Source organism: Pteronotus mesoamericanus, unplaced genomic scaffold, assembly GCF_021234165.1.
Source record: "Pteronotus mesoamericanus isolate MK-2021 breed Mesoamerican mustached bat unplaced genomic scaffold, CSHL_Meso_final scaffold_533, whole genome shotgun sequence".
Classification (NCBI taxonomy): Eukaryota; Metazoa; Chordata; class Mammalia; order Chiroptera; family Mormoopidae; genus Pteronotus; species Pteronotus mesoamericanus.
Genome location: NW_026555320.1, coordinates 5,888,297 through 5,900,335, shown reverse-complemented (window position 1 = coordinate 5,900,335; position 12,039 = coordinate 5,888,297). Strand labels below are relative to the sequence as shown.

Genomic DNA, 12,039 nt, shown 5'->3' with positions numbered 1-12,039 from the left:
AGAAAATGAATGAGTGGGGTTGGCCGACAGGAGGAGGAGAGATGGGCTCAGCGTGACTGCCCTGTCCCCGGGGAACTCTGCTTCTGTTAATGTGGGGAGGGGATGCCAGACTCAGAACGCCCCCTGTAGCGCCCGGTAGAGTTGGGCGCGCGGGTTATAGGGGACGCGGGAGGGCGTCTTGGCTGGGCTCTCTAGGCGGGTCATAGCCAGTTCCGGGCTAGGCGAGACCGCGGCGGGCTAGGGGAGTCGGGACGAGGGCCAGGGCAAACGGGGTCGGGAGCGCGCACTCGTACCCCGTGGGGAGGGGCGGCGGAGGCGCGGCTCCTTTAAGCCTGGGCGCCGGCCCCGCGGCCCCGCCCCCCGGAGGACGCCTCAGCGCGCGGCCGCCCGAGCCGCCGTTTAATTGGGGCTGTCAGGCCGCGGCGCGCGCGGAGGGCCGGGCGGGACGGAGGCCGGGAGGCCGGGGCGGCGGGTACGCAGCTCGGCGGGAGGCGGGCGCCCGGAGACGCGGCTGGGGCCCGCGCGGCCGGGGCGCCGTCCCTGGGCAGGGCTGCCCGGCCCCGGCCCCGGGCCACCCGCGCTCCCCATGAAAAACCAGCTCCGCGGCCCCCCAGCGCGGGCGCACATGTCGGCCTCGGGGACGTCGGCGGCTGGGGACACCGGGGCGGGGTCGGAACCCGGTGCGGGGTCCGGCGCGGGCACCGGGGCAGGCGCGACAACGGGTGCGGGGGCCATGCCGTGCAAGAGCGCCGAGTGGCTGCAGGAGGAGCTGGAAGCGCGGGGCGGTGCGTCCCTGCTGCTGCTCGACTGCCGGCCGCATGAGCTCTTCGAGTCGTCGCACATCGAGACGGCCATCAACCTGGCCATCCCGGGTCTCATGCTGCGCCGCCTGCGCAAGGGCAACCTGCCCATCCGCTCCATCATCCCTAACCACGCCGACAAGGAGCGCTTCGCCACGCGCTGCAAGGCGGCCACCGTGCTGCTCTACGACGAGGCCACGGCCGAGTGGCAACCAGAGCCCGGCGCTCCCGCCTCGGTGCTTGGCCTGCTCCTGCAAAAGCTGCGCGACGATGGCTGCCAGGCCTACTACCTCCAAGGTACGGGCAGCACCGAGACCCTTGTCCGGGATTAGGGATCTCCCGCGGCTCCCTGACGCCCCCGCCGGAGGCCGCTTTCTCTCCAAGCGCTCAGCCTGTTCGCTCAGCCTGTTCCTCAGGCGCCACGTCGCCCCCGACCCCATCCGCCCCTCCCGGGAGCCCTGCCCCCGCGGTTTAGCCTTTGGGGGTCCTCCTCAGCACCCCTTTCTGGGTATGATTCCAGAGGGCTGAACAAACTTTTCCCCGCCCGGGCTTTCCTTTTTAACTGTTGCTGGCGCCGTGGCAGCGCCCAGCTTCCTGCTGAGCCCAGCAGGGGAGGGAGGGGCCCCTCCTGGGACCCCCGCAAAGGCGGCAGGGCAGCCACGTCCAGCTCCTCTAGCCTGGAATGCATGTCCCTGAAAGTCCAGGGCTCAGACAGGAGCCTTTCTCAGCACCACCCCCGCCTCCAGGGCATAGGGACCCTTTGGGTTGGGGGAGGCTGAGCATTCCCGCATGTATCTCCCCGGTTGGGGAGGTTGGGGATCACCGTCTCTTGGGAGGCATCCGGGCCGGGGCTGTGAGTAGTGTCCCTTGCCCCAGCTCTGATTTACCGGGGCCCCCAGTCCCCAGCCTACTGCCCAGAGCTTGCAGAAGGGGGAGGCAGCACTGGGGGGCGAGTGGCTGCAGCCGGTGTTTCCAATTAACATTCCAAAATGGCCTCTCGCTGGCAGCGGGCGGGCTGGCGGGCAGGCCGAGGGGAGGGGAGGGGAGGCCTGCGGCACCCTCGGGCGCAGGGCCCATGCCTCCCTGCAAGGCGTTCCCCATTTCTTGTCCCTGTAGAGCCCTCAGTGGCCCTTCCTCTCCGTGAGTCCAAGGCTTATGGGGGGTGTCTTGTGTTCTAAGTGGGGGGATTCTGGAGAGGTGAAGCTGAGACCTCTTTTATGAACCTGCCCCTGCTGGGGGATAGGACTAGCCAGTACTGTCACAGTATTTGCCCTGACTGTGGTTGGGGGTGGGGGACAAGCTCTGGACTCCCAATCCAGAGGCCAGGCCATCTCTGCCTCTGACCCAGACACCGCTCTGGCCTCGGCAGTCCCATCTGTAAGAGACGTTTGCAAGCCCACCGGTGCTGGCTGGAGATGGGACTGTCTGTCCTCCATCACTGAGCCATTACTGGGCGCCCGTGGGTGCCAGGTGCACATAGGAGCTGCAGAAGAGGGATAAGCCGGAGCCTGTCCTCAGGTGCCCTAAGGGTGGCAGTACGGCTGGGCCCTGAAGCTTCACGAGCAATGATGTGGAGCTCAGGCACATTATTTCACCTCCTGGGGCCTCAGTTTTCTCATCTGCGAAGTGGGTCATGGGCTAGATGAGGAGAAAACTGGAGAAGGTACATGTGTAACGTACTTGGTGTGGCCCCTGTTGGGTGTTATGGTGCTTGACACGCGGACCTGTGGTCATCGCTGGTCTTGGGCAGCCCATTCGGGCTCGGGGCATTGGCTGGGGGCATCGGCAGTCCCTCACCCAGGCCCTGTCTTGCTCCGGCCACAGGTGGTTTCAACAAGTTCCAGACAGAGTACTCAGAGCACTGCGAGACCAACGTGGACAGCTCGTCCTCACCAAGCAGCTCGCCGCCCACCTCCGTGCTGGGCCTTGGGGGCCTGCGCATCAGCTCCGACTGCTCGGACGGCGAGTCGGACCGGGAGCTGCCCAGCAGTGCCACCGAGTCCGACGGCAGCCCCGTGCCGTCCAGCCAGCCGGCCTTCCCCGTCCAGATCCTGCCCTACCTCTACCTCGGCTGCGCCAAGGACTCCACTAACCTGGATGTGCTCGGCAAGTATGGCATCAAGTACATCCTCAACGTCACGCCCAACCTGCCGAACGCCTTTGAGCACGGCGGCGAGTTCACCTACAAGCAGATCCCCATCTCGGACCACTGGAGCCAGAACCTCTCCCAGTTCTTCCCTGAGGCCATCAGCTTCATCGGTAGGTGTTGCCGCGCTACGCTCGGGGCAGGGTGGGCGGGCGGGCGCGTCAAGGTGTGTACGGGACTCTGGGTGTCGCCCGTGCCTGACTGGGTACCTCTGGGCCTGTCGAGGCCTGTGAGTGCCCTGCATGTGCCAACATGTGCCCATGGGTGTACCCATCCCTGCTGTGAGTCACCGAGGCCCGCAGGGTCTAAGCAGCCAGTCCCCTGCATCCTGGGCACCTCCTCGCCCCTGCCGTCTGGCCTGGGTTTTTCTGGCTCTGCTGTTTGGGGCTGAGTGAGCTGGAACATCCCAGCTCCCAGGCCTCCCACGGGTCTCGCTGGCTCTGCGTCACGCCTCAGCACACGTGTCTCTCCAGGATGGGGCTGTCACGGTGCCTGTTTGGGCTTTACTGTGTACCTGAGGGGGCTGGAGGGTGGCCTGCAGCCAAAGGCCTACTGAAAACAGGCAGCTGTTGGAATGAGGGGGCCCCCGCATGCCTGGTGGGGCCCCAGATGGTCCCCGCCGCTGGCGGGGCCTGCTTGGCGTATAGGCGGTGCAGAGAGACGGGGGGCGCTGAGGAGGGCCTCCCCCAGAGCAGAGAGCTCTGCTTGCTGGCTCGGAGCCCTCTGGGCCCCTCCATCCCCGCCTCAGCTGACTCGGGCTAGTCTCCGATCCCCCTCCCTGCTTCCTCCTCCGCCAGCTGGGAGGCCCCCAGTCTGCGTGCAGGTCACCGTCCCTGGTCTCCCCTCTCGCCCAGGGTGTTGGGAAGGGACATAGGGTGAACGGAAACCCTAGGTTCTTTGAGCCTGGTGACCCAGTGTTTCTGCCTCCAGCCTCCGACAGCAGGGAGACAGTGGCCAGGGCAGAGCCTCCTGCTGGCGGCCCTGCCTGGTGGAGGGCGTTTCGGTGTCAGCTGGGCAGGGCTAGCTTTAATAACAGGAAGTGGGAGGCTTCCCCGCCTCGTCCGTCCGCTTGCTGGGAACCAAAACTAGGTGCCTGGCTGGGAGGGGGGAGGAAGGAAGCTGAGGCGTGGCGGGGAGGGGCTGAGGCCGGGGCAGCCCGGAGCTTCCCAACTCTGGCCCGCCGGGCTGTGGTGCTGCCTTAGCACCCACACTGTCCCCCAGTGAGGGGGGAAGGGAGGGGGGTCCCGGATTCCCCAGGGCTGAGCCTGGCTTGTAGATGCCTTTATCCTTCTTGAAGGCCTTTCTGCATCTGGGGAGGGGGCAGAACAGGGTGAGATGGTGGGGGAAACGCTAGTCCCCATTTGACAAGTGAAGGACTTGAGGCCCAAGCATCATAGGATGCAGTGGGACCAGATCCAACCCCAGCCCCCCCCACGGCTCAGCCACACCCTGAGAGGGCTAAAAATAAAGGCAGCGGAAGCGGTTTCACTCTGGATCACTCCGGAGTGGGTTTGGGGGCTAGGTGTTGCCTGCATACTGGCGTGTCGCCACCGGAGGCTCGGCTCCACCGCCCCTCCTGCCCCAGGTCTCAAGGTCAGACCGCACGGAACGTCTGCCTTCCCCTGCTGGCCTTGCCCCCAGTTAGTCCCTGAGCCTGGACTAAGCCCTGACTGCATGCCAAGTCCTGTGCACCCTCCAGCAGGGTGCAGGAGGAGCTCTGCCAGGCGCAGGCAGGGAGCACCAGAGGAGGGACCGTCTGAGAACCCGTGGGCCGGAGCGTAGGAGTGCACCGATTGAGTGCCAGCTGTGTGCCTGGCTCCCAGTAGGCTCACAGGCAGGGAGGTGGGGACCCAGAGGGCACAGGGCTGCCTCTTCCTAATCTGTTTCCCTGGCACAGCTGTGGCACAGAGAGGGGCTGCTGTCCCAGGGTCCAGGGAAGGGGAGGTGACAAGACTGAGTGGTTCTGTGGCTCGACCAGTGTTGCTGAGCCCTGCTGTGTGGGAGGCAGGGGTCTGAGACTGGCTGGGGGCTGGTGTGGGGGGGGGGGCAGCGCTTGGGTCAGCCTACAGGCCTGCTGCGGGGGAGCTAGTGAGTCGGGTGCATGGTCCCCTTAAGCCAACTCTCCTTGCGACAGACCTGGCATGGCCCTCGTCCCAGGGCCCGGCCGTGCAGGAGCAGGGCTTATGCACTGAGGCTACAGTGCACGGCCGCACATGGGCTGGGCCCTGCTCCCTCCCGGGGCTGGGGGTGCCCATGGGGCACCCCGGGAGGACAAGCTCAGCCCCCACCCCCTCCCATCGTGAGCCAGCTGTGGCAGGGCTGTGACCTAGGAGGACTGCTGTGTGGCCTTGGGCTTGTCACTGCCTCCCTTTCCGTTCCCTCATTTCCAGCAGTAGCTTGTTAGTTGTGGTGCAGGGGAGCTGGGAGGGGGCAGGGGAGCTGGGAGGGGGCAGGGGAGCTGGGAGGGGGCAGGGGCCGCTCGCAGCTCCCTTGCGCACACCACTGTAGCAGCATTAGGACTGGCAGGGGTCCTGACCAGAGCTCTGCGAATAGAGGGCCCGCCTACGGGTGAGCAACTTGAGGCACAGGGATGTCCAGTGACGGCGCTAACGCGTGGTCTCCACTGTTGTGCTCTTGACCTCTGCCCCGGCTGTGGTCCTACCCGCGGGGGACGTCACCAGGTCTCTCAAGAGTCAGGCAGCACCAGCCAGGGACCCTGCCACGCCTGTGCCCCAGCCCTGCCTGTGGCTCCTCAGGAGGCACCCCTTGACCCATGCCTGTGTGTTGCAGACGAGGCGCGCTCCAAGAAGTGCGGTGTCCTGGTGCACTGCCTGGCGGGCATCAGCCGCTCGGTGACGGTCACCGTGGCCTACCTGATGCAGAAGATGAACCTGTCACTCAATGACGCCTACGACTTTGTCAAGAGGAAAAAGTCCAACATCTCACCCAACTTCAACTTTATGGGGCAGCTGCTGGATTTTGAGCGGACGCTGGGGCTGAGCAGCCCGTGTGACAACCGCACCCCCAGCGAGCAGCTCTACTTCTCCACGCCCACCAGCCACAGCCTGTTCCCACTCAACACCCTGGAGTCCACGTGAGGCCAGGGGCACCGGTGGGCAGGGGCTGGGCCCCCACAGGGAGCCTGAGGCACCCGGACATCGCCTGTGCCAGGGGCCCAGGCCGACAGGCGGCTGCGCTGCCTCACGGCCCCGGGGGGCGGAGCCTGCGGACTGGAGAGGCAGGTCCGGGCTGGGGGGGTCAGAGGGCCTCGTCCCGCCCCCAGGACCCTCCTTCCTGCTGAAGGCCCGGCCAGTTCGGCATTTTTTAAAAGACGTCCATGGACCCGTGTTTACTTTTTCCTTTTGGCAGGTGAATCACACTCCCTGGAGCACAGACGGTGGTCACGGTCTTCTCGGTAGTTTTTTTTTTTTTAATGGAAAGTGTTACTTTCAGGCTACATGCAACAGTGGATTGTATAAACCAGTATTTCATCCCTTTCTTGATCCTGCGAGAGAGAGAAGTATTCTCAGTTTTCTTTTTCGAAAAGCAATTAGTGTTGGGGTTTTTTTGTTTGTTTGTTTCCCTTTTTTTTTTTTTTCTTTTTTTCTTAATGGAAAAGACAAACCCGGTGTTGATCTTGACCAAATGCGTTTTGCACATGTGTGAAGCCTCTGTCTCTGGTGCAGTCCCTTCCGGAAGGCGTGGCTCGCTGCTGCTCACTCCTCACGGGCGCCCAGGCGTGCCCACCGCTCCCAGCCGCCCGGCCGGGCCCTGCGTGGCCCTGCGTTGGCCGGCCGTGGTGACAGCCGCAGGCTGTGTGGGCCAGGCGGGACAGGCGGTCTGTGCGTTCTGCGCCGTCCCTGACCGCCCCTCCGGCGGCCCCTGCAGACTCCCCCGGGCAGGAGTCGGGAGGCCCTGTGGCCGTCCAGCTGGCGGAGGGGCTGCAGGGGACTGACTGTCAGGCAGCAGCATCGCCCCCGGGGCTAGGCCCGTGGGGGCGCCTGGGTCCCGGGCCCTTTTCTACACATACCCACTCCTTCTGTCTCCTCTCTGTTTGTGACTGAGAGTGGAGGCCCAGTGGCCGAGGGAAGCTTGGGGTGGGGGCGCAGCCCTGCCTCCTGAGTGTCTGCCCCTCGCCCTGGCTGTTGCTGTGGTTCCGCGGCCACTCCCAGCCCCCTCGTCCCAGTGGAAGCCTGTCCAGTGCTCCTGTCGCCCAAGCCTTCTACCGCCAGGAACCTCGCTCCCGTTGCAGTCCAGTCCTGGGGCAGGCGCAGCAGGGCGGGGCCGGACAAGCGAGAGGGTGTGAGGCCTGACCCCACGTCCCCAGCATCTGCAGAACAAAGCCACGGATTCCGTTAGCCTCCTCCAGTTTTGTTCCTCGGCGACCCCCGGCTCTACCAGGTGTCAGGACCGCGTGGGGACCGGGCGGGGCGCGGCCGGCCGGGTCCCTGAGCGAGCCGGCGCGCGGCACTGCTGCATCTTACCTCACGGGGTTGTTTTCAGGGATTCTTCAAGGCAGCGGACCCACGTCTTGCCACATTTGAGAAATTGACAAAAGCTTCCGTGCTGTACATGGTTCTCTTTCTCTCTCTTTTTTACTTTAAAAAAAAAAACAAAACACAAAACCCAGAAAGACGCATCTGCTTTGTGTAAATGAGAGTATGCCAAGAGGGTGGCCAGTTTTGCTTTATGATCTTATGAAGGAAAATTTGTGACCCTACGTATATATATACATACACACATATATATATCCCGAACCAGCAACGGGACTTTGTTTATATTGCAAATAAATATTATTTTTTCTTTAAAAGTGAGTCATTGTGTCTGACAAGGGCCAGGGACCAAAGGACACTGCGGCCGGCATCCCAGCACCTGTCCCACGTGAGGCGGTGGCGAGGGCCCACGGGCACTTGCTTTGAGACCGGCCAGAAGTGCCCGCAGCCGGAAGGCGCCGCCGCGCCCCTTGGAGAAGCTGGGTGTGGGCACCCCTGGCCCTCGGGCTCTGGCAGGCCCAGCACTGGCTCCCTCTGTGGGCTTTGCTGATGTGTGGACAGAAGGAGCTCGGAGAGATTCTGTGGACCAAGGACCGGAGCCAAGCCTCAGAGTCACCGGAGGCTGCTGCTTGGATGCCGCCCGCTCGGGCCCAGGCTGCTGCCGCGCCCGGTCCCCCCAGCCCCGGGGCCTGACCTTTGCCTCGCTGCTCGTGTGCGGGGATGGAGGGGCCTACTTACCACCCTCCCCCGCCCGCGGCCCCTGGGCCACCAGTGGGACATGAAACCTGGTCAGGGACGGGTCAGCCTGCATCGCTCCTTTGGAGCAAGGGGGCCCCGCCAGGCTCCTCAGCCCCCTGAGCCCGCCTCCGTCTCTGTCCAGTGGGTCGGCCGCACCCACCGACCCCGCTGTCAGCGCTCGCCTTCCGGCCGGCCCGGGCCTCCCAGGGCAGCTGGCGCCCATGCAGCCCTCTGGGTCCCGGCCAGCCCTGGAGGGGCAGGGAGCAGGGAAGGGGCCTGGGGGCGCAAGGCCTCCAGAGGGCGGCAGCCCTGTGTCACAGACGGGGGCTTGGAGGCTTCCGAGGGGCTTTCGGCTCCTTCATCTGTAGTTGGATTGGGTGACCCCAGTCAGGGACTAGAAGGTGTGGGTGCTGACTCAGTTTCCCCGTCTCTGCCTCTTCCATGACTTGATCCTTTCCTGGGGCCAGCACTGGACTGGCCCTGGAGTGGGAGGTGGTCAGCAGGCAGGGCTGGAAGGGCGAGGGCCACTCAGCCCCTTTCCCAGGACCTTCCCGCTGAGCTACCCAGGCCCTGCCTTCTCTGTTCCTGCCCCGGCTCTGCCTGGAGTGACCGGGCCCAGACCAGCCACACCTCCGAGCACGGGAGGAGGACAGGGGAGGCGCTGTAAGCACGGCCCCTGGGTCTGAGTGCCAGCCCCGCGGCCACCCACTCCTCGCCCCTCCTGTTCGGGGGCGGGGCGGGGTTGCTGTGCCCCACAGGCCTGGGGGGTGGCTTGCAGCGTTGGCAAAGGGGCCGGGACCACTTTTGCTCTTGGGCTTCCTCAGGGCCCTGGTCCTTCTGTGCCAGGGGCAGGCAAGGGAGTGGGAGGCTGGGCCGGCAGAGACTGGGCCTTTGTTCCCTCCACTGCCCTCAGCCAGGGCTGGGGAAGCCCTCGGGCGCCGGCGGGGGCTGGGCCTGGGCAGGCTGAGTAAGTGCCTGGCGGTGCCAGTGTGCCCAAGCACGGGATGGAGGGAGGCCGCCCTCAGGAGCGGGGCCTCCCCCGCGGGGCCCTCGCCAGGCCAGGTGGCCTCTGACACACGGCGACTTCATCTGCAGAAATCTGCGCCTCGGCCCCTGCTTCACTGGGGCTCTGTCAGGTGGGAACAGCGGGCCAGGTGACAGCGGGGTGACTCGCTCTGAGACCTCGGGCTAGGCCACGCCTACTCTGGGCTGCTGTTCTCTCCCTGGCGCCCAGCTCCGCGCCTTCGGGGTCCCTCAGCTCCAGCTTGCGGTCAGCTAGGCGCTCGGACCCCACCTCTTCCGGCTCTGCTGTCCCCTCCATGGGTCCTGTGCAGCTCTCGCCACCTTTGGCTGAGGCCACAGCCATTTCTGGCGCCGGCCAGCCCGGCCCGGGAGTGGGCGCCCGCCCGAGGGGAGCTCAGTGACGTCATGCTAGGTGGCAGGGTGGTGGGGCCCCTCCCTTGTCCTCTGATAAATGAATCAGGTGCAACAGCAGCAGTGACTAAGCCAGACACAAGAAAGGGCTTGCAGCACCTCGGAGCGGTCACCTTGCAGGAGGTGACGAGGAGACCACAAACGATGTGAACATTTCCTGAGGGCGGGTCTGCCCGGGGCCTGGTGGGGGCAGTCCTCAGGAGAGCCGCCACCTCCGCGGCCCCTCCCCGCAGTGCAAACACAGTCATCCTCCTGAATGGGCAGGCGGGGGCGGACGCCGGGCCCCTTCCGGCAGCTGCCGCAGCCGGGCACTCTCAGGCCTGCCTCGACCCTGTCTGCGCTGGGGCTGCCCTCGGTGTCCAAACGGATGTGCGGGCAGCGGCAACCCATACATCCAGCCCTTCAGCGAAGCCAGAGAGCCAATGAGGAGCCAGGTGTGTCTGGAAGGAGGCTGCTACCGTGGCAACTTCTGGGCACCCCAAGAGCCTGGGTCGCGTGAGAGGTGTCTGGTCTGACCTCTGACACATTTACCCTGCTTGTTCTGGGCCTCAGCTGGCCATAGCCCTCTCACCTCCTCCCGGAGGCCTCCTAGATCATCCCGCCCGCCTCCCAGTACCCCGCAGGCCTGAGGGTCCGGGGTTGGGGGAGGTTCAGAAGCCTCCTGCCCCCCCCCCAACCCGAGCAGGTGGGGAGAGCGAGGTGCAGATGGGTGTCACGGGGTGAGACAAGGTGGAGCGAGGCTTCCCCACATCCTGCCCCTTCTGTCGGGCCGGGGGCCTCTGCCTCAGGTCCTGGGAGGGAGCAGAGCCACACGCGTGCACACGTGCCTGCACCCGCCCACACGGCCCCTCGTTTCTGAGACAGAACAAGCCCCAGCAGGTCCCCCCCGGGGATGGAGGAGCCGCCTGCCTTCTATTCCAGCCTCCTGTCACTGGGGCACGGCCTGAGCGAGGCCGCCTCCTCCCAGGCTCGGCCGCGAGGCCAATACTACCACGCTCCGGGGGGACACGGGATGCAGTCCCATCGCCTCTGGCTGGGCCGGGGGAGCCCCGACAGGCAACACAGACGCCAGCCGCTGCTGCTGGCACTTCGCTCCGGCAGCCGGCCCGGCCCCGGGGCTGCCCGCCGCATGCCTGCAGGGGCGGTGCCTGTGCGTCCCCCTCCTCAGACCCGGGCCCTGCCACCCCGGCTGCAGCCCCCTCTCCGGGGCCGGGCGGATTGGGCAGAGCAGGGTTGTCGTCCAGGGCACAGGGCAAGACAGGGCTGGCCAGGGCTGGCGGTCGCCGAAACACCCCCTGCAGCCAAGTAGAGAACAGCCTGAGGGGCAAGTGCAGGACCGGGGACAGTGTGGAGGCCGGATGGTGCCTCCAGGTGGACGATGGGCGCTGGGCCGCTGTGGCCCGGGGGCGGGGCGGGCGGCGGCGAGAGGAGGACCAGCAGGGCCGGAGCCCCTGGCAGGCGGGGCTCATGGTGTGAACAGAGGGTGAACATGGCAGCACCCTGGCCACAGGAGAGGGAGACCCACGCCCCCGCCCCGCCCCCGTGGACTGCGCATCCGTGTGCCGGTCACCCGGAGAGCAGCTGGGGCCACCGCGGTCCCGCCTCCTCCCGGAGGCCCTCTCCCAGGACAGCACAGGCCTGGCAGCCGCTCTCCGGGCCCCAGTCCACCGGGCAGCGCAGTGGGGCGGGAGCCGCGGCTCCAACAGGAGGCAGCAGGGTGGAGCCCAGGCCTGGGGAGTGGGAGGGCTGCTGATGCCAATTTAACCCTGACCGGCCCCACACCCCGCTCGTGAGCTTGGACGAGCCTCCTCCCCCATCCAGCCCTCAGGTTCCCCTTTGGCAAAGGCAAGAAACAAGAGCAATGGCCCTCCGACTTGGCCCGGCTCTGTCCCGAGGGCTGGACAGCCTGCCCCAGGAGCCAGGGCCAGCCAAGGCAGGGGAGGCAGGGGTCCAGGGCTGGGACCTGGCCCCTTGGGGGCACTGGTCCTCGCATCCCCCTGAGCAGGGAACTCCCTGCAGGGGCCCTTGGCCCTGAGGCTCAGAAAAATTCAGCCCTGACAAGCCAGGGGGCCCCAGGTGAGCCCGGGCTCTGGTCACAAGGGCACGGGCCACTCTCTTTGCTGCTGGCCCATGTCCAGGATGGTTTGAGCATGAGTCCGAGGTCTGCCACTGGGACCGCCAGGCAGGGCGGGCCTCGGTGTGGGTCTGCTCCCTCCTGCTCTGTGTCGGCACCCTGAGCCCCTCCTCACCCGCCCCCGGAATCCCCCGCCCTGCCCATCCTGGCCCCCCACACCCAGGTGAGCCAGAACTGGGCTGGCTGGGGGCTGCTGCCCTTCTCTTGCACAGGGAGCCTAGCTCAGGGCAGAGGATGGGGCTCGCGGTTGGGGAGTGGCCGCAGCGAAGGCCAGGTCACACTGTCCTCAGGCCC

The 12,039-nt window shown here is 66.2% G+C and overlaps 1 protein-coding gene across 1 annotated transcript; it reads left to right on the top strand.

The window, feature by feature from the left end:
• The first annotated feature begins 586 nt into the window (after positions 1–586).
• On the top strand, positions 587–7,725 carry DUSP7 (dual specificity phosphatase 7). Its single transcript, XM_054594522.1, has 3 exons — positions 587–1,097; positions 2,625–3,059; positions 5,737–7,725. The coding sequence occupies exons 1-3, from the start codon at positions 587–589 to the stop codon at positions 6,042–6,044; spliced, it is 1,254 nt and encodes a 417-aa protein (XP_054450497.1). The 3' UTR covers positions 6,045–7,725.
• The last annotated feature ends 4,314 nt before the right edge of the window (positions 7,726–12,039 follow it).